The following is a 22254-nucleotide window of genomic DNA, read 5'->3' on the forward strand; positions in this document are numbered from 1 at the left end:
CATGATTACCCCTCAGCATGCGTTAATGTTGCCTTTCGCTACAGACCACGCTGACCGCACAGGGTCAGGGGGCTTGCCACAGGGCTTCGGCCAGAACAAAGGAATCCGTGCCGGCACTTTCCATCTAGCACTGCTGCTTCCATGACGACTACCAACGCGGCTATTCTAGTGGTGATCAAAAAAGATCTCCTCCGCTTTGAACTCCTCTTTTTCGGCTGCGCATCAAAAAAAATCAATAGACGAAACTTTGGAGCTCGTGTATCAGTTTTCGTGTTTCTTTCTTCCCCTCCGCCTTCATCGTTTGTACGTTCCGTCACTAGAGTAAAAAGGCAGTTAAAAGAGGACTGACGGTAAAGATGACACTGTTGTGGACGGTCCGTGCAGGGAAAGGCCTCGACTGGGGGAAATCAATTTGGTCGGGAAGGGGGGGGGTGATGCCGACTCTGTTTTTAGACTGAAATGATAGAAAGGTTCCAGGTACCTAGAGACAAGACAATACGTTTGAGGGTGTACAGAAAAAAACGGTGAAGTGTAGTTGCGCTGTTATGATTTGTTTTATCCAACTGTGAGGAAGTGCGTGTAGCTGTCTTTCTGAGCTTTTGGTGCTTGTGAACTGAAAGAGCTTCCTGTGGCACGTTGAAGGTCCCGGACGGGTTTGAATTTCTGGAGACGTGCAGAGGTTTGGGTCAGGGATCTTCAGTAATGTGGATGTGTGAAAAAGCAGGGAAGGTTAAATGATGATGGTTGCGAAGTAGATATCCACAGCTGATGGAGAGTTTAAATCTCCAACAACGTTGCAAGAAAAGATTTTTTAATCAATTAACAAAATAGTTTAAACTATTCATCACATGATAAAACAATAAATAAAGACTAAATTTCTCTTTGATAGCCACAGTCACCATTCACTTTGTAACACACACCCATTACATTAGAAAATGACACTAGACAGGGTGAAGAATATCTGAAGGTCAGTGTGTCAATGTGTCTGTGTGAGTGTGTGTATGCCATTGAGTGCAATGCACGTCGTTGCGCTGCGAAAGGGAAAAGATGTCTGCAACATTCTCACTTTTCACTTTTATTGTTGTGCTTCCTGTTTTGAAAGCCATTAAGGAGACGATTTCCTTACAGAATGGGAAAAAAGACGCCCGTCTTTTTGAAACGTGTCCAAGCGCAGCGCACAGAAGAGGGATGATAGCGATCAGCTAACAGCCCAATAACAGGAACACAAAGAGGAAAATGCCTCGCTCTCTTACCGCTCCCTGTGAACGACGGATTGATACGGGGCTGGTTTTTGATGCGTTGATGAATGCAGAAGGATGCGCTTGTTGTTTGTTCCGTCACAGCTGTAGCGCACTTGTCGTGCGCCCAAGTATCCCCGGCACGAGGTCACGTGACCAAAACCCCAGAACGCTTTGTGACATCTGCCATTTTCATCAAGAGACCGGGCCACGCTATTGATATTTTAGGGTGTTTCCTTCGGTTTATTTTACTTTCATAGAGATCTGGGTCTAGATATCGACCGGGTTTACGTATTCAGTGCTGAAATGGTCTTGTGCCCTGCGGTATCTCGCCCGGAGGGTGAGTTCATAGTACTTATCCCAAATCGCACAAGTAAAGCCCCGTGTGCGGTGACCTCGACTTTTCCATTCACTTTCCTTTCTTTCATACCATCCCTTTGTACGTGGATCTCAGGCTTAGCCCGATGACACTGCCAGGGTGTGTGAGGTCATCTGACCCTTTGACCTTTGGTCAATTTCAGAGCGCTGAGATATCAAGAGGGGCTGACACATAACAGGGTGTATTGGTATCTTAATAATATCTCAGTAATTAAGTGAATAATCTGTTTTATTTTAGGGGTGTGATTCTTTTTAGACCAGAGGAAATATACATATTTTTAGATGTTTAGTATGATAAATATATTAAATAATTTATTTAGTTGTTTCTCCTGTCTGGCGCCTATATCAAAGGTTGCCAAACATTTTTATTTTGCGACCCACTTAAATAGGTTTAATCTATCAGGGGACGCACCAACATATTTTTAAATAAATTCTTTTTTTTATAATTGAGTAGTTTTCATTTTCTTATTTTATGAATGAAATGTAAGTTTAATTCATTCACTGTTACAGTCTTTGTGCAACCCACCTTATCCCCCTATTTGACCCATAAGTGGGTCTCGACCCACAATATAAAAATTAACCCTAGCCTATATGATACAGTTTCTCACTGGCTTTAAAATCCTAAAATTTAGATACTCAATTGAAAAATGAGTTAACTTTAAATGTCAGGTCTTTGCATGACAATAGTGATACAGTATATACAGTACCATCAGAGGTTTTCTGTAACCCTCTCTACCATTTATTTCACATATGTCAATGTTTCTAGTTATTGAACAATATGTAGCAATCTTCTCCTATTACTTTTATTGTACTTACACAGTGAGGCATAATTTATTCCTTTTAATGTGTCTGAATTGGTTTGATTTAGCAGTGCTGAGCTCATCTTCTTTCTGTGTGTGTGTGTGTGTGTGTGTGTGTGTGTGTGTAGTGTGTGTCGTTCACTGGCCCCGCAGCCTGGCCAGCTTGTAGCTCTTAATAAAAACCACAGACTGTAATTGGACTTAATTGCACCCTTCGGGCGTCATAAACTGAAGTGTTACTAAACAAACTGCAGGGTCTGGAGGCCGGCACGCTGCATTTGCCACGGCGTTCCGCCATCTTGCCATGCATGTGGAGAGACGTGTGATGTTTTTCATAGACAATCAGCCAGCAAAACAAGAGCTCGCGGCTCTGAGAATGATCCACATCCGCTCTTACATATAGACTGGCTCGGCTGGTGTTTGAACCAGGTAGAAATGACCCGCCTGTGAACCTGGTTCTGCTCTTTGTGGTTGAACATCACCTGCCAGGGACATTTAAGGTAGAGGCTGGTGATGTGCTTGTGCTTAAGATACTTTAAAACTTACGATTATAGTCTCTAAGGTCTTTTAGTTTGTGATGCTAGTGTGTGAGAGAGATGGGTGGGTTCACTAACAGTTTTTGGCACTTGCATGCACTGGGCCTGCATTTTATCAGTAACCAGCTGCAATCTAGTTTAACCAGGCACTAAATGTGAACCATATTAAGAGAAATTAATCATTTTTTTTAAAACACGCCTCCTTTTAATGTAAATGAAGATCAGGGCTCAACGCAAATATTTTTTTATACTGGGCCAGTGGTTCAGGTTTTCACTTGCCCTGCCAAAATTTTCACAGGCCCCCGATAATTTGTTTTTTAAAAATAAAAAATATTTAAAAATAATATCTCAAAAGTCAAATATAATTGTATACATATACAACAGACATGTTCCAACGAAAAAGGCTCCCAACTTTTCTGTTTTACCTGTAAACTGACAGCAAACTAAGCAAAATATATTGTAATTTTTTTTAATGATTATTCAGGTGTTTTGGTCATGGTGGTGAAGCTGTACAGTACAGTAAACCACAACAGATCCCAATAACCGGCTGTGTCCTGTGCAACCTAGCATGCTTTCTTAAACTGGACTATAAAACAAATAAACAGCGTGCTATCAATTCATTCTTTGTGAAGTGTCTGTCCATGCTGTGAGCGTCCGTCTGGGGTCATCGGCTCACTAGTGAGCGCACTCAGTAGTGTGTCCGCATGTGTATCCGTGAATGTGTTTGTGTGTTTATTGCGTACAGACGTTCCCCTGTTCGCAAGGTGCGGCCGGGCATTCTCGTGGGGGCTCTCGGGGGTCACTGCACACAATTGATTGAGAGATCCAGACCAAATTCAATCATTGAAATGGCAAGGCCAGCCGTGTTTCAGTAGCACCGCTGACCCCGAAACCGGGTGCCAGAGGAGAGGAGACTGAGATAATCACTGTGAGACCACCATGTTTCTTTAGCTGTTCGATCGGCTGTGCCACCCAACCGCAGCACCCCGCCGGCAGCGCGTCACCGCCGAGTGTCCACCGTCTGTTATCAAGATTTGCCAACAATAACTCCATCTGCCATAGAAATGCACATTCACTTCTGCGAGTTTGAGATAATGAGAATCAGGCTTTGATTGGCCAACGGGTCATTGAACATTTTCTTAAAGCTTAAGTGTGAGAGTGTTCAGTGTGTCATTATTTTTGCAATATTTCATCACTGGCGGTGCAGAAATTGCACACTTTGGCTTTAAGGAAGATTTCTTCAAGTGTATTATAAAGCGAGGTGTGTAATCTTGGATGCAAACCATAAGTTTGCAAGGCTTTCATTTAAGGAGGACCCATAAAGCTGTGCCGGGGCCCTCGCCTTCCCTCTGGAGGGAAAAACAGAACACATAATTAAGATATATAGCCCGACTGGGTCAGAATATAGCCATAGACTTAAAATATAGTGAAGCAGACAACTCTGTTAATCAGTGGTTTGTGGTTAGTGTTTGAAAGCGACTGCTCGGCGTGTGTGTGTGTGTATGAAGGGTTTTAAATGATCTACGCAGCTATAAAAGGATCTGTTGGAGAACGTTAGCGTCTGGTGTGAGGGGGGTCACTGTGTAAGACAAGCAGTGTGTGTTTATGACCGAGTACACAGCGGTATTTGCGTGTGTCTGCCCGAGCTCTCCCAGCTCGCTCCAGCCGGTGACCCGTAACTCCCGCTCTGCTCCACCTATCGGTCCAGAATCCTGCTGTAATATATGAGCTAGACAGGTGACCGCGTGTGTGCCTGATCGCATCCTTCAGCGGTTCAGGAATTATCACATTTCCTTCTGCACGCTCAAGTCAGTGTTTTGTCATCGTCTAATGATGACTATCAATCAATCGGAGGGGCGGAGCTGAGGAAATGAAGATGGATTGAATTAGTTTTTAGTGAAATGGCCGGCTATTGAGCAGCACCGTAATTACTCTGTCAGGAGAATTGAACCGTGGCAGCAAGAGGCATCTTAACACTTTCAACCTATTGTTAATTACAAGGACTCTTATATGGCCAGATTCACCTTAAGTCTTCACCAATAATAAGTAAATATTTCTGCTAACGCAACTAGAATTTGCTGGATTTCTGGTTAAACAAAATATCTAAAAAAAAAAAAAAAAAAATATATATATATATATATATATATATATATATATATATATATATATATATATATATATATATATATATATATATATATATATATATACATAAATATATATATATATATATATATATATATATATATATATATATATATATATATATATATATATATACAATAATAATAATAATTATTATTATTAGTATTAGTATTACTGTTATTATTATTATTATTCATTTTAATACTTATATTTGACAATAATAATAATAATTATTATTGTATATATATATATATATATATATATATAAAAATAAATATATATATATATATATATATACAATAATTATTATTATTATTATTATTATTAGTTTGATTGATTGATTGTATTTTATTTAAGTGTCATGCACTCATAGGTGCCCAGCCCACATGGGCTTATATGACACTATCCAGTTATTAGGAAAGATGACCATCAAACAAGAAAAAAACAAACAATATAAAACACCACAACATCCTGACATACACATCACTTAGTATTACTATTGTTATTATTATTATTATTCATTTTAATACTCATATTGACAATATTGATTACTACTACATTTTTACATTTTTATTGTTATTATTATTATTCATTTTTATACTCATATTGACAATGTTAATTACTACTACATTTTTATTATTATTACATATTATATATGACATATTCACATGCATTGAATTATTATTTTTCTCACAATAATCCAGCAGCATGTTACCTGTAACCCTGTAATTAAACTTCATATTGCATATCACGTCACTGTACTATTTACTGAATAGAGCATTTATTTGGTGTGTATTGACAATAGTGGATGGAGAGAATTTAATAAAAATATAAAAAAAAAATTTAAACGACAGCACGCAGAGTAACATCAAGTGCCACAGTTACAGAGATATCCTCCTATAGCCTGATATGCTAATCGTATTTGCTGCATACTCCGGGTTAATTGTCCTCGACTAATAAATGCTTATTCAAACAGTGAAAAAAAACATCCCATCGCAAGAGTTCCCAATCCAAATGCATTGCACCAGTCTCTGCATACTGTGGGAAATGAAAATTGGGCTGAAGTGTTTTTAATTAAATAAGTCAGAGAAACTCCAGGAAATAGCTTAATTTCATATTGAGACACATGACTCGGGGATCTTAGCGAACCAATTAACCTCAGTACAGCTCATTAAAAAGCTGCTTTCATGGCCAGGAGCGCAGACTTATCTGCCAACATAGGACATGAAAGCAAATTTGCAAATCCCAAACTCTAAAAGTAATTGGAAAGGTAGATGCAAAGTGTAGTTTTAACGTGTGAAAATTAACTAAAAATTGTGTTATTAGAAAAGAATCGCTGATTGTTTAAGGTTAAATTAGTGAAGAGATGAGTAAATTGCTAATAGATGACTAAATGAGAGTAGGATGTACGGCCAGGATGTTGTTTTTGAATGCACTGCTGGTACTGTGAGTAAATGTTTACTTCATGAGAGAACGGATGATTGCTCTTATACTTATTTGTGACATACTCATTTTGCTTTTATAAAAAATGCTTTGGCACATGACTGTCAAGGCTCAAAATGCTTTTGTATTTTTGTTACACCATAGTAAGTTGGAGTATTTACAGATTGCAAAAGACACGACGACTTGCACCATGTCGGTTTAGGCTGGATTTAACCAAGGGTCATTTTCCTGAAGGACCTTACACAAATCTCATTCGAGGTTGCAATGAAAGACATTTCGTGGACACTTGATCCAAAAAAAATTTTCATTTTATTTTTAACCTCATTGAAAGTCCATTAGTGTCAGAATGGAGGACATTACTGTCACTGTTTTGATTATTTAGATGTCGGCCTATAATTTCTAAAGCCTACTTCTGTGGTTTGACCAAATTGAGACGTTTCTCCGGCGCTTGTTATTAAAATTAATTATTTAATGGGTTAATGACATTTGAAGATTTTTAATGTAAGGTTTGTTTTTGTGAATGTGTGTGTTTTGCACAAAGGTCCAGTTAATGTTAAAGGCATAAGAATAATTCTTGCATGAAAAGCAAAGCAGATTTCCATAGCAATTCAATTTAAAGGGTTTAAAGAGTGGTTGTCTAATGTCTTAATATTGGAAACCCAGAGGAAAATGTTAATAGCTTAGGAGACTTTGTTGAGTTCTCAGATACAAATGAGACAATTGTTAACCTACTAACTATGTAGCTAAGTAATTAACATGAGTAGCACAGCTCAGATCATTTGATCTTGTAAGATTTTAAAAGAAACTCTTTTAAATGCAGTATTTTGGCATATTTATGACATTGAGATGAATTCCTAATGAGATACTTTCTCTGGGGGCAAACTGAAAATAGGACATTGATGTTGATGTGTAAAACAAACAATAGATTTATTAAAAAGATTTTTCTTGCCCATAGTTGTTTCATTCACCCCCTTCACCGTTTTCTTTGAAAGCTATACTTTTAGACACTAATCTGTCCTCTTTGGTGACCGGTCATTTGATAAATGTAACCTTTGCATAGAGAAGGGACAAGGAGCACGGGATCTGTATAGGTTACACCGCTCCAGCACCGCGACACACATCTACCGTTTGCTAGAAGGCAAATGGCCTCCGAAATCTGATTAGGCCCCATTATAAAGAGTGATATTTTCATCTCAGCAATTCTCGGTACTATGTCAGTGCTCTCCACTGTTCCAGTGCCGGGAAGAGCCCAATCCTTTGACAGATAGTAGATATCCCGACCGTCGCTTGTTTGGACATCGCTGTCTTTCATGACGTGAAAAAAACAGACAGCCGAGAAAATAGGAAGCAGCTAAATAATGTCAAAAGATCAGAAATCAATGGGCCGGAGGAACGTGATCCCGCTACTCTTCTCACATGCTGCTCTCCATCGGAGTGTTTCTCCAGGGCCACTGAAGTTGCTTGTGTTCACTCCCGTGGAGATGTAACTTAAGCACGGGGAAGCAGCGTTGTAATGTTTGGAGCAAATGGTTCAGCAAAAAATAACCTTTTACTTAAAGGTTGCCATCAGAAGTTTATTGAGTTACATGCTTTTTATTTACAGAAAGAAAGTAAGCTCAATTTATTAATGTGCAAGATCATATGTCTTTGAATTTTGAGATATAAGAGGAAACTGATCAATGAGGATGACAAAGAGCATGAATATACTTGTGTATATACTTGTATATATTTGTGCAATTTTTTAATTTAAATGTTTTCATTTTCTCAGCAAAGTGCCATATGTTCTGCATTGTGATCTCTTATAATGAGACCGAAAAATGCAACACCATTACGCTTTGTGTCGCCCACTGGGGGCGGAAAACAGACACAGGATTAGAAAAAAAATCTGGACATTTTTTGGAGATAAATTTAATTTCTTTGCTATTTGGAGGTCTTCTTTGAAAACGGTAATGAACACATTCAGAAACCGGAGAATAGATTTACTCTTAGCTTCAAATAAGTCCGTGTTATCGTAGTCTGTCATTCGTTCCTTCCTATTTTCGAGCTGCTAATTGATGTTTTTGATGTCGGCGAGAAAATTGAAGAAAATGTCATGTGTGAACCAGCGCGGAAGTTAATAAGATTGACTTCGTTGACGGAATTCACAATGAGCAAAGTAAATTCGTATAATAGAGGCCTGCTGCCTTCGCCTATACATCTTCGAATGGGATGAAATCGACACCAGCCGCAGCCTAGTGTGCTCAATGTGGAAAGATACAGAACATTTGGGATGGCTGTTTTTTTCTTTTTATTTGCGGTTTGTTTATCTCCCTATACTCTACTGGTCTGCATAAACAGCTGTCCATCGCGAAGGCTCCTGCCCCAAACCAGGCCCAACAATTCAAATGAATTGTCTCCCAGGGAAACCCTCGCGCTCCGGACAATACTTATTCTTAATGCTGTTTTGAGTTTGAAAAGGCACAGAGCTTTATAAAGGTTAGATAAAGATATGTCTTAGAGATGAACTGATATCAGTTAGGGTCAATGCATATGCTTGGCCGATGTGAAAAAGAGCTTAAATTCAAATCCCCTTGAATAAAGGGATTGAAGCGCCACCACGGTGGCTCCATCTTTAGCCATTTATCGAACGCGGGCAAAAAGCCGAAAGGAAACCATTGTTCAGCGTGCTTCCAACCATTTTATTTGTTACATTTTATCCATAAGAAATTACGAACATACTCTTAATTTTAGCTTTCGAAAACTTTTAGTCGTCAATTGGCAATATGGCTAGGTGTAATGGGGTTCTGTGTTTTTAATTAGGGTGCGGATTAGCTGAGTTCGGTTCACTGGTTCTGATTATTTTATTCCCGCCCTTTAGGGGAATGAGCTAAAACCCTAATGCGGCCAGTACCCCCAAGCGGTCCCTTTTTGAAGCCACCGAACACACACAAAAAAAATCGCAGTCTCTGCTAGCATACAGCCCTCCAAGGACCCACAGTAAGCGACATTATTCTCGGAATAGCCAATTAATTCCGCTGGCAATGATCGGTTAGTGCTTTTCTCGGCCCTCCTCGCCCCCCGCGCTTCACTCGGCATTTGAAATGCTAACACAATGAAATATTTTTCTATTGGTCGGTGTCCCTCGGCTAAGCCACCGCCGCGGGCAGAGAATTTCATCGACTGATGAGACCAGAGGCGGACCCGATAAAAGGTTACCTGTACGTGACATACACTCAAAATGGCTAGCGCTACCTTGAACTCGAAAGTTCTGTAACTTTTATTTGACTTTTCATCGTTAGCAAGACAGCACAGTTCTGTGCCAGCGGAAAGTCGAAATGAAGGACAGCTGCTTGTCGCTGCCCCTCGCAAATTTTTCCGAAAGCATTACGTACAAAATATAATCAGATATATAACGTATTAGCTAGCTGATGTGAAGCTTCTACGTTAACATTTTGCCATTAAACCCTCCCCATTTTAGATTCGTAAAATGTGTTGCGGACGCTCGTGCGCCGTATTTCCGTAGCTAGTGCTTTGTGTTGGAGGTCTGGGCTTAAAGAAAAGAGCATTGCACCTGTCACGTCAACAGCTGATGGGTGGGGAGGGTGTCGAAAGAGTACGATTTTTTTTCTCAAATTGTTAGTTGAAGTAAAAGTACGGTGTCGGACCCCCCCCCACCCGCTCCCACAACAGACACAAACACCCAAACCCCCTCTCCTCACATACACACTATTTCTCTATCTCTCTCACACACACACACATATATTTTGCTGTCTACAAGGAGAGAGGCAGGTGGCTCCCCATGGCTGCAGCCTCATGACAACATGCCATTAGAAATAGCAGGCCTGTTGATCAATCCTGCCGACATGACAGCTTCGCCGCAAGGCCTGGCTCTTTGAGCACCATCTCTGCGGCAGCTCCCTCTCCTGTTTCTCTTCACTAATTGGTGAAAGTTCTCTTATATATGCTTGTGGCACAGGACTCTTTTTTTCCTTTTTTCTTCTCTCTTTCTCCTTCGTCTGCTGCTTCTCTTCCCCCCATCATAATCACCCCTTATGTATTTTTTCTTTTTGTCACAATGGAAGTGATGACTTTTAGTTAGATATTGCAAGTGGGTTAAAAATGATATGTGCGCCGTAGGCATTTTTGCTTTCTGAATTCTGAATTTTTTTTTTTTTTTTTTTAGGGCTATATGACATTGGTTCACAGCAGATTTAAATACAGATAATGTTTCTCTTTCAATGCATACCTATATCAACACACACACAAAACAAAACAAAACGTGATTTGACGTGTTAAATTAAAATGAAATAAGGGCTGTCACAATGATTAAATAATCATTTCAGATCACCGCAATGATTGCACATCTCTCTAAAAAACACAAGGGGGAGCTGCAGCGGCTGTATTAATGAGACATTATAAGATTACTTTAAAATATGTGTTATGTGTATTAATATTTACTGCCAGGTAAACATTGCAAAATATTTAATTTGAATAATCACAAAAATGTGTGAAAATTATTTCATAAACAAACAAAAAAGTATGAGAATTAAATGTTAAAGAAATAAAATTTATTAGACTATTAACTGTCAGCCAAATTTCATAACCGTGACAGCCTTAAATGAAATCTGAAATATAAAACAATTTCATTAAATTGAATCTGTCGTTATTGTGCTTGATAAAACATGCATGCATATATTTATTGAAGACATAAAAACATTTTTTTTTTGTTGAAATAAAACAACCATCAAACCAATTGTCAGAATACTATTTCTGCTTCGTGCGAGCTGTCATGTCCCACCGCCGTGCTGTGTAAACCCAATGTCATCTTCTGCTGAATTGCTTAACTCGTCCTCTTAGATTTCTCTCTTAACTAAATAAATTAATGCAGAGATGGAAAAAGAAACACGTAGCAAACATTTAAATAGCTCCTGTTTAGGCTTTTAATTACAGGCACAGCTTAGTGTTAGCAGTCCCAGCCAAGACACGGTCCTCTTAAGATTTGGAGCCAGAGTACAAACACCGTCTTTCCAGTGATTAATTTACTTGTTAATATTTAATGTTTATTTTAGGCAAACCCTCAGGGCCAAAGGAAAACTTGTGCACAAACCTGAGCTTTTTATTCCCGTTATATTTATAAAAGAGCTTATTGAAATCAATTTAAAATGGACACAAAAAAAAATTTGTTTATTTTTTTCCACAAAATGATATTTGAAACATCTTTTCCCTGCATTATATTCATGTCAATGTTGGCTAATGGTTATCAAGTGAAATGGTAATATTAACTGCTATCTCCACCCAGTGGCACGAAAAGAGACGTGGATGATCTTCGGAGCGCAAGTTAGATGTGAAGATTTGCCAAAGGGTGCATATTTTATTATACAATGATACTGGTGTGTGTTTTTTTTTAAAACTGTCCCTTTTTAGTTTATTATTTTGCAAATTGTAAACACTGCTTAAACATTATAAGCAGTAGACAGCAGAATCTTTTGTAATTTAGTTAGAATTATTGCATTCAGACCCAAGCTGTGTACGTTCACCTGTCATGTCATGAGAGGCTGTTGTGGGTTCAGAAAAGCACTGTGCATTTTGCTTTAATTCAGCAGGTTAGGGTATGTAGTGGTGGTTGTTCTGGTGAGGCCGAGGGTTGAGGAGACACTGGACCAGGGGTCCGTATAAGCGGATCGGCTACTAGTGGAACCGGGGGTTCCTCTGAAGCTGCCTCTCTGGCTTTGATCAAAGCAGGTTGCTTTATGTGGCTTGCACGAGACTTTGAAGCCACCGCATCACCTACAGCACTCGCTTCATCAAGTTCACCAGTGTCTTAATAGCAGATCAATAAGTTTCAAAGTCTGAGAGTTAATTTGATACCGGCGCTGATGTGATCGTGCTGGGTCGACACTCTCGGGCTCACAGCGGCTCCCTCTCCGCATCTCGCCGTTGCTCTTTCTCCTTCACACACACACACACACGCACACACCTTCTTCCGCCGCTCTCTAGATGCGCATTAAGACACGCCGTCTTTTCATCTCTGCCCGTTCTTCTCTACTTGACATTGATTCATGCAAACATCGCATTTTCAAGTGCTGCATTTTTTAATCTCTGCACACTGTTTTATGAATCTGGATGTTGGATATTGTGGACCGTTGTGGATGTTGTGCTGAGCTTTTATTAATAGATGTTTGTGATCCTAAGTGTTATTTTTTGGAGAGGGGGGATTCTTAATAATTAATTATTTCGTTTTTGTTTTTTAATATATATTTTTTTATTTAGACTCAACATAAAGCCAATAATCCAGTGAAATTAGTTTATGTGCCATTGCTTTTTTAAATACATATATGTATACATTTGATGTTATTAAATTATATTAAATTTAAATGTATATATAAATATAATATAACAGTATGCTCATTTTTAAAATTGCATTTTTTTAAATGTGTGAGATTGAGCAAACCCTGTTATCTGAATGTAAATGTAAATATCTTTTAAGAAACTTAAATTGAAATGATACCCAATTATTGATTTTGGTAAAGAACATATAATATAAATAAAATAAAAATATAAAATAAAGAGAACGAAAAAATAAAATAATGCACGGATAACAACAGCGCCGGCTTTTAAATGTTAAAAGAAAATGGCAAAAAAGCATTAAGCGGCTTTTCTTATTTTATTTTTTGTCAGAGAAACGTTGATGCGTGGACCACCCTTGGCTAGAAGGGTCCGAGCAGCAACCCAGAACAAAAGCTCAATTTAAAATGTTCATCTAAGGATTGCTAATGGTATTAAGGGGCTGACGAATGGTCAGCGGTCGCCGGCCGCACCATCGTGAGCCCACAGCTTGACCCGAGCCCACACTAAAACACCAACCCAGCAGCATTTGTGTGCTTGCATCTGTCATTTTACAGTCCCCATTGAAATCCGTTTTATTTTGTTTTTTAAATGAAAAGGGAGAAAAGAATGTGATGGATACATTGTTCTGGATTAAATCGTTGTTTTTTGTTGTGTTTTCTATATAAAAAAAAACTATGCAGAACGACACAAAAAGACTGGAAAAGAGATTTGCTTTAATATCACTGATTGTAATGTTAAACCCTTGTTTTGTAATAATACAATGCATTTAAGATTCAAGTTTGTCTTTATTTTAATACAAGGACAATTATTATGGATCATAAAATAAGAACTTATCTGCATTAAATTGAATTTTTCTTATTTAATTTATTTAAAATAAATGATGGTAAGGATGATTTTGATGAGAATTTTATTTTAAAGATTTTCTCTCTCTCTCTCTCTCTTGTTAAAATTCCTGTCAAAATATTTGTTGGTTCTTTTAGTGTTTGATGTTGGCTGTTTTATTGGCAATGTGGTGCTGGGATTTAACTGTGATAAATGAAGGTTTTCTGAGCTGTCTGTGTGGTCTTGGGTACCGGCTCTGCGAATCCAAAGCACCACGGAAAGCACTAGAACATGCTGTTCAATTATAATAATGATGATCTCAAATTTCAGTTGTAAATTGATTATGCTGGTTGTGTTTATTGCAGGTTCTTTCCTAGGTGTATTAAAATATATATATATGTGTAAAAAAATAAATAAAAATGGGTGAAAAAAGGAAGGCATGAATCAAAATAAGACAGCTGCGTTAGAAATTTGTGAAGTGGTATCTTTAAAAAAAAATCTACAAAAGTATAAATAATTTTTTTTCTGCACATGCAGTAAAAAATCTTGTTTCATTAAAAGCATATTAATTGAGTCTCTTGTCCCTGGGAGGCACCTTAAGATGATATTGCTCCTTTTTCTTTAAATTGTTGGGGGAAAAAATCTCACAGATTTGGTCCCTGTCAGTCAGAAATAATTGTGTGCTTAATCTCGTCCCTGATGGATGACTTGGAGTTCAGCAACGGGCCAGCTCCAATGACAAATACAATATTAATATTCATTAACTGCTTTGACAATGCTAATTTTGATGCAGTGGTAAAGGGCTTTCCAAAGTTAGCGGCCAAAGCATCAGAGCTGCGCAAGGTGGCAAGATAATTTGTGCTGGTTTACAGAGCTGAAAGCTTTTTAAGTCTTAAGCAGAAAAAGGGGGCTAGGTACCACAAACAAAATAAAAGAGAAAAGGAAAAAAGTTCAGACGCATTGGAAGCCAAGACTGTGGAAGTAATACGATCAAGAGGGTGCCACACAAATTTGACACCTCTCCGATGCTGTATCTTTGAGCAAATATTTTCCTTTTTCTTTTTTTTAACAAAAAGTTGCAACGGAAGAAGGAACTAAGATGGTAAGTCAGCACATTCTTGATTTTGTTTAATCTTTTTTGATCTTTTCAATTATCGCCATTTGAAGATCAATAGTGATTTTTTCCTGCTATGGTTTAAAGGCTCACAGCGGTGGTTTGGTGTATGGTCGGATCATGGCTTTAAGAGTGAGCCTCCTCACTTCAAGCCATCATTTGGCCGTGCTTAATTTTTGCTATTGCTCGACTTCCAGAAAAGCAGCGTAGCTTGTTTTATTTAGTTTTGTTAAGCGGTCACTATTCAAGGATTGTTTGCGGTTTTGCTTTGGCACTTTTTAAGTGCAGCTTTTGAAAAGATGATTGAAATCTCTTGCAAGTTGAAAAGCTCGGTGTCTTGCCAAGTACCTCTTTCATTTATAAATGTCAGAGCCATCTTTTAATTTTTCTTACGCTTTCATCCATCTCCGGTCGCTTGTTTTTCTGAGTTTCCCCCGGCTCTACGGTCAGGACTGTGGGGTTGGGTGGTGTAGTGGCCGCAGCTTGCCACGGCTCTCCCCGTTCGGATCGGATTACTCGCTCCTTGTCTCCTCCTGCACTTTTTTATTTTTCTGTTTTATTTTCACCGACACTGTGAATGGAGCGTGGCAATGGGGATTACTGACACGATGAGAGACACCCTGCTGCTTGAGTTTAGCCAAGTTAGGGCAACTCTTACAGACCCTCGAGTACCTTTATGTTTGCCAAGCCGCGGAAAGCGAAGAAGGGAACGCAATGCCTCTCGCTCTTTTCTTTCTCTCTTTTTGTTGTTCTTTCAACTTATCAAAGAAAGAGATGTTCTCAAAAGAGCTTAATAAAGAGGATATGAAGATGAGCAGGGAAGGAGAGAGAGACACGCACAGAGAGAGGGGCTCTTTTAATTTGGTCAATGGCTAAAGGAGAGCAGCCAGTCCGGGTTCGGGCGGCAGGGATGCTCCTAGGACCTTGCTGATGGTGGCCAGCATCCGGGCTGTGGGTTGGGGAGTGAGTGCGCACCCGGCGTATTTTGGTATTTCGTGTTATCGGCTCAGACAATCAGGGCTGGAGGGCTGCAGTAGATGTGGTGCTGCCCTCCAGTGGATTAGTGGACGACACAGTGATGTGCATCTTGTTGTAGTCAAAGTGCTACGGCGAGTGCCAGCATGCTTGTTTTAACCAGGAACAGAGCAGCATCAGGACCTAATTCCATATAGAGCCTATTTAAATGGTAAGATTTTACACTTCATGTTGTATTATTCTTCTTATTTTGATTTGTATCTGTTGAGGCTTGTTTGGGGTATTTTGGCAGCTACTTTGGATTTTGTCTTGTTTGTGTGTAAGTGTCTGACATTTTGCAATTTATATCACTTAAGTTGTTAACTGACAGGTTGACAAGATTTGATAATGAAAGGGTGTTGAGTTTATGATATTGTTTGACAGTCTTTCTTAGGTTTTTGTAAAGCAAAGAATTATTTATGGTTTTGTTATATTTTAAATTGTTATTTTGATTGTATTAAAATATTTAAAGAATCTATAATATTTAAGATTATTAAAAGAATATTTAACAAGTGAAATGGTAATAATAATATTTAAGACCTTGACAATAAATTCATTTAAAGACATTAAAAAAATTATTTTATTTGTGCATTGTTTTTTTTTAGTAGATATAATTTAACGAAAACATTTATCATTTTAAAAAATCATTATGTCTATAATGGATGTATTATTAATACATTTTATTCAGAATTTATATATTATTCTGTCTAAATCTTTTTATCATTCTTATATAATTGATCTGTTAAATATATGTCAATCTTATTATTATTATTATTATAATCCATTATATATATATATAGATATATTTTTGTTTTTTCATTACTTTTGGAAATAAATTCAGTTAAAAAATTTGCAGCAGTTAAATAAATTTATTAATAATTATTTGTCCCGGTAAATAAGTGAAATTAGTTTTTATTGCTCTTAAATAGTTTTTATACTCATTATAGTAATACAATTTTAATATATTTAAATTCCCCTGCATAAAGCTGTACTCTAAAATTTTCTTTACATTTTTCCCTTTTTTTACACTTATTCGAAGGCAGTTATAATAATTGTAAATTTTAGCTTAACAATATGGTTGTGTCTGAGTTCAGGCTGTTGTCATTATAGCAGGTGATTGCGGGCTTTCGGTCAGCAGCGGCCGGACGGCTGGTTTACTTAAGAAATTGCACGTGTAAGAGTAGGGGGGTCGTGGGAGCGTGGCGGCCCGCCTGAATAGAGGGAGGGAAGGCAATTAGCTGCCACGTTGCTGGGGCTCTTTTACTTGTCAGACCGGCTTTTGTGCAAATCTTGTACAGAACATTCCCAGGGTTTGTTTTGGCATTTAGGGCCGAAGGATGGCAGCCGGAACACAGCGAGGAAAGAGGAAGGGAAAATTTGAGCGCTGAAATAACATGTATCAAAATGTTTAGGAAGTATCTTACTTTTCAAAAAAAAGTGTTGTGTGGTAAATGTCAAAATTAGCAAATGCCAAAAATTTAAATTCTGACAGCATTGCATGAAATAAAAAAAATTATTTGTAGGAAAAAACTGCATTTATAAATATTTAAAATAATTCATTTAAAATAATACAAAAACAGTTGCTTTTTAATTATTGACAATGCATTAAAAATTATAAAATTTGTAATAATTGTGTTCACTTAAAAACAACATTTATAATATAAAAATGTTTGCAGAATGATGTAAAAAGTTACATTTTTTAATGTCCTTCAGTTTCATTTTATTTCCCTTCATTTCCTTATTTCCTTAAAAAAAAATGTAAACTATCAGTACTCATTTAAAACAAAGTAAATTTAAAGGAAAAATATACAGAAAAGGAAAATCAACAGATTGTAAGGTATATGCACCCGAGGCCTGTGTTGCTGTGTTTTTGTCCGAGCGAGGCCAGAAGAGTTTTGTTAAGGATGTGCTTTATTCTTTTTAAGAATAGAGAAGAATAAAACAATAGAAACGAGACCCCACATTGATGTCACGTCAATGTCAAACAAATACCTCTCTTCCTTTTTTCCTCCGTCCTCCCCCGTCCGGTGAGCTTAGAGAGGGGACTGTCGGAATCACATAGCTAAGTGACTGCTTGCCACAATGTGCAGATCTTGCCCTCCCTTTGTGGATGTTGTTTTCTCTTGTTCTTTTTTGTCTCTCTCTATCTCTCTCCCTCTCTGTCTCCTTCACTTCGCTTTACCTTGTTGTAGCCAAGGCTTTTCAAGCTGCTAGTTCGTCTTTGGGCATCCTGCAGGCGCTGCAGAACCCACACACACACACACATACACACACACACAAACATGGACAGACACCTTCACATGCTATGATAGCTCGGTAATAAGGCTTTTTTCTAGCTTTTTCACGTTATTGGCTCGTGGGTAGATGTTTCCGCAGCTCTGATAGCTTATCAACCGAGATTTATCTTCATCTTTTTAAAACGCAATACTTTTGAGTCGGACCAGCTAGTCATCGTGGAGCATAGAAATGCGTGATTATCCATCTGCGGAGAACAGGCCCGGCCGGACGTCCTGAGACGCAGAGACCCGCTTCAAACAAAACACAGCACGGGAACAATGGCGCACGCATAAACTTCTGGTGCGGGACACACACATGCACTCGCTCAAACACAATAGCGGTTTTGGGAAAGAAGCAAAGGTTGAAAAGAAACCAGGAGAGGAGGAAAAAAGGAAAAAGTCTTATTCGTTGGCCGGAGTGAAAGGTGGAGGCAGAACAGGGGAGGGCCGCGTCGGTGCTCATGTACCCGAGAGAAGGCCTTTCACTGGGGCTGGAGGAAGGTGGAGGGAAGGCTGGTGCTTTGGCCTCTGGGTTGTCTTTCCTACAGCAGGTTGGCTGCTGGCAATTCAGTCTTAATGCCTGGGTAAGTGCTCAGCGTTGGACTGTGTCTTTAGTTTTCTTGAGTAGTTTATTCAGTGGCAGGATTTTGTGTGTAGTGATAAATGCTCTTTTGGATAGATGTACTCTCTCAGATGTGTTTTAATGTGTGTGTGTCTCATAAGAGGTACAGTTATGTGAAAGTGTGCCTTAGAAGAGTCTTTTCTAAAGCAGTAAGTGTCTGATGATTTTTTGATGAGTGTTTGAAAGGGAAGTGAAGTCATAATGTATACGCTACGTGAATATACCATAACTATTGTTAGTTGTTTTATATTTATATTTTTATATTTTATTCATGCAATACAATGCAAATGCAATGCATTTATCGTTATTTACACCGTTGTGGAAAACCTAAATAGATATCATTCATATTTAAAATTGGGATCTGAGGCCTTAATAAGCATTAAAGTTGTAAGCTCTTAAAACGGCATGAAAATGTAAATTGTCGGTATGCATTTTCTTAGTTAAGCTTATATTTAAATTGCTAAAAATTAACTGCTTATTAAAATGTATACATGTATGAAAGTAAAGGAAGTCAGGGTCAGATGTGAGAGCCTTGCATTTATGAAATAATAAACACGGGAATACTTTAATCCATTTGAATCAATATTTTGACTTATAATATTTTTAATTTATATTTTTTTCCAGTGCATTGAATGCTATTGCTATTTATATTTTCAAACTTAATGTAAAATCATAGTTCTGCATCTATTTTGTGCATGTAAGGGGCGTGCAGGCGAGGGTTGTTATTAAGACGGTGACATCATCATAGTTTCACATTCCTTTGAAGTTTTCTGTCCCGTTTCAAGTGCATCGTGGATGTGCCTGCATCTATTCTTGCTCATTTGAACATTCCGATGCATCCGAGGCGTGCACACAAGTGTGTAGATGTTTTCCGCATTGTGTCCACTGCGCTTGGATGCGAGCCATTGGCACGTACACTTTTGGAGTTCAAGTCCTTGGCAGCTTTTTTGCTTGCTCTGGAATTTCGCAGGCCTGAGAGCCCCTCTATCCATCACAAGGATGTCACACCCCCTGCGTCTCCCCCCAGCCCCACTACAGCTCATTAGAGCCCACAAGCTCCAGTGACAACTCATCATATCATGCCGTAAAGCGGAGAGAAGCGCTCAGGCCCTCGGGGGGCCACAAGGTCGCCACCTTCACATTTTGTCTTTAAATTGCTCTGCAAGGTGCCACCAAGCGGAAGTGCAGCGCCAACAGCTTTTTCCTGCTGCTGTGGGGTCTCGTCCAACACTGTGTATTACAGTTTCTCTCTTTATTCTTGTGCCTTCCACTGAATTACCAAGTATAGCTTTTTTACTTTTGTGGTTTGAGATTTAATTTAGCCTAAATGCATGACAGAATTTTCCCGTAAGGCCTTTGCATTGAAAGCTTGGAAAAATCACAAATGGTTTTCTACATAAAAGCATCCTACATAATGTAAAGATCATTCTGTGATAATATTGACCCAGTAAGGTCACAATTAATAACTATTATCATAATAACTATTATAAAAGTGCCCCATGTAGATGGTTAGGTAAACCTGTGTGTGCATCTATGTTTAAGAAAGATTGACAGACAGGATTTGATGGACACTGCATCCAAGCAATTGTGACACGCTCTCCCAAGACAAACAGACCTCTGCAGGGTCTCTCCATTACAACAGGCCAGGCTTTTGTAAGACCACCATTAGGGGTCACGACCCCAAGCATTCTCAATGGTCAGACAGAGGATAGAAGATGGTATGCTTGTCCACAGACTCACTCAGTATAATATACTTTCTTTACATTTTCCAAAATGAGTCAGAGTTATTATTTCAAATTGCCACATTTTCTTAGAAGATAACCTATAATGGTTTCTTGGTTTTGTCTTTAGCCCTTCGTCTTTGTCCAGTCGTGGTGGTGGTTGTGGTGGGAGGCATCGGTGAACGTCTAAACAGGAAGTAGCCCACTTTCTTTACAGATAATAGGACAGAAAAGACGCCCACATATTTTCTTTATGTTCCTTGTGTGGGTTTATTGTGCGTCTCTATGGACCTCCATGTGTCAGTCTCCAATCTCAGTGAAGTAAGGTTTTAAAGAACGCTTATTCTGCGATTGTTAGCGCCCGGCGGCATGCGGTTGTCCGTGGCTGCGCGGGTGCATGTAGGTGGTCCTCACCCCTCTGGGTCGCTGAAGACAATTAGCAGTGTCTGGAGGAAGAGACTAAGGCTATTGTACAATAGCAGCAAGGTCAATAGAGCCTGATTTATTGTAAGGCTTTTCTTAAGATTGAAGACTTAATGGACTTGAATGGCACTTAGAAAGGAAATGATTTGAAGAATGTGTTTTTGTACGGTGATAGAAGTGATTAACCATGTACAAAGGTGTCTTATACGGCATAAACACAGGTCATTTAATAGATGTTTTTATGTAAACAGCATATGTATGGTAATTTGTATTCCTACAGTAGCTCTTTAAATCAACCGGTTTTACTCGTTCAGGTAGAGCGCTGGCAGAACCACCGCTACTGTGCCGCGGTACCGTGCTGAGCTCCCCCGACTATTATTTGTGATGCTGTGAATGGAAGTCTGTGGGTCCGGTGACTGTGATGTAAATCACTTGGCTTGTCTCTCGGTGCATGTGGCTGCAGTGGACAGCCATTTGGAGCCGTCTCTCAATGGAGGGGTCCTGGACAAAAGAACTCATTTAAATGGCTACTAAAGCCTTTCAGCGCAGAGAGAATTGACAACATTCTTTCACATCATTACTGAGAGGGAGGTTATAGGGGTAGCATGCGGTGCGGAGGGGTGTTGGAGGGGCTCACTGTTCCCTTAATGGCAAAAGAGTCAGCTGTGTTTGGCAGCTGTCATCATCGCCCTCTGTATTTCTTATGACAAAGTTTTCTTGTAAATGCAATTTTATACATTTCCCTTCCTACTTTTTAACTTAAGTTTTTCTTTCTTTGTGGCCTCACATCATTTTTCTTTCTGTCTTTGCAGTGTGCTCTCAGGGGCCCCGAATACGTCCCTAGAGCCCCTTTCTTTCCCCAAGCAGCTCTGTTCAGTTCATTAATCTTTCATTGGGAATGTGCCCCTTGCTATCTATTCTCTCTCTTGGTTTTGGGGCCTTCCAACCTCTCCGACCGGGCCTTCAGTCAACCTTGGTGTAGCCAAATGCTCATATAGCTTAGCCTTGGCAATTATAGCTCACCTCTGCTTTTATAAACCATGCATTGGCCTTTACAACCATTGTACCATGCTGTTTTTTATGGGACATCCTAAACATGCTTCAGACATGTGGATGCCATGCTTTACTCTGAGGGGGGTAAACTCGCATGCATCCAAACAACTCGAGGTGTCATTTTAATCTTCCTGTCAGTCGGTTCAGTTCTCGTGCAATTTATGCCACGTCTACGGGGTAGGGAATCCAGTGGATTAAAAAAAATAATAGAAGCAAATCCTGTTCAGTGTGTGGCAAGCCCTGTCAAATCTTCAGCACGGCTGTAATCTGGTTAGGTCGCGTGTACTGGGAATACACTAATGCCAGGCTATGCATCAGCACCCCTCTGCTCAGCTGTAATCT

General features: G+C 38.9%; 1 protein-coding gene across 25 annotated transcripts in view; it reads left to right on the plus strand.

Annotated features, from left to right (window-relative positions):
• The window catches only part of tcf7l2 (transcription factor 7 like 2), a 99977-nt gene that overhangs the window by 57490 nt on the left and 20233 nt on the right, over positions 1-22254 (plus strand). The window contains exon 1 of one of the 25 annotated variants that reach the window (XM_065262866.2): positions 17997-18677. The exons of the other annotated variants lie outside the window; for them this stretch is intronic. Coding sequence (XP_065118938.1) covers positions 18555-18677 — 123 coding nt within the window. The 5' untranslated portion in view covers positions 17997-18554. Of the gene's footprint in view, positions 1-17996; positions 18678-22254 lie in introns of those variants that run through there. 25 annotated transcript variants of the gene reach the window in all.

Source organism: Paramisgurnus dabryanus, chromosome 1, assembly GCF_030506205.2.
Source record: "Paramisgurnus dabryanus chromosome 1, PD_genome_1.1, whole genome shotgun sequence".
In the NCBI taxonomy this organism is placed as follows: domain Eukaryota; kingdom Metazoa; phylum Chordata; class Actinopteri; order Cypriniformes; family Cobitidae; genus Paramisgurnus; species Paramisgurnus dabryanus.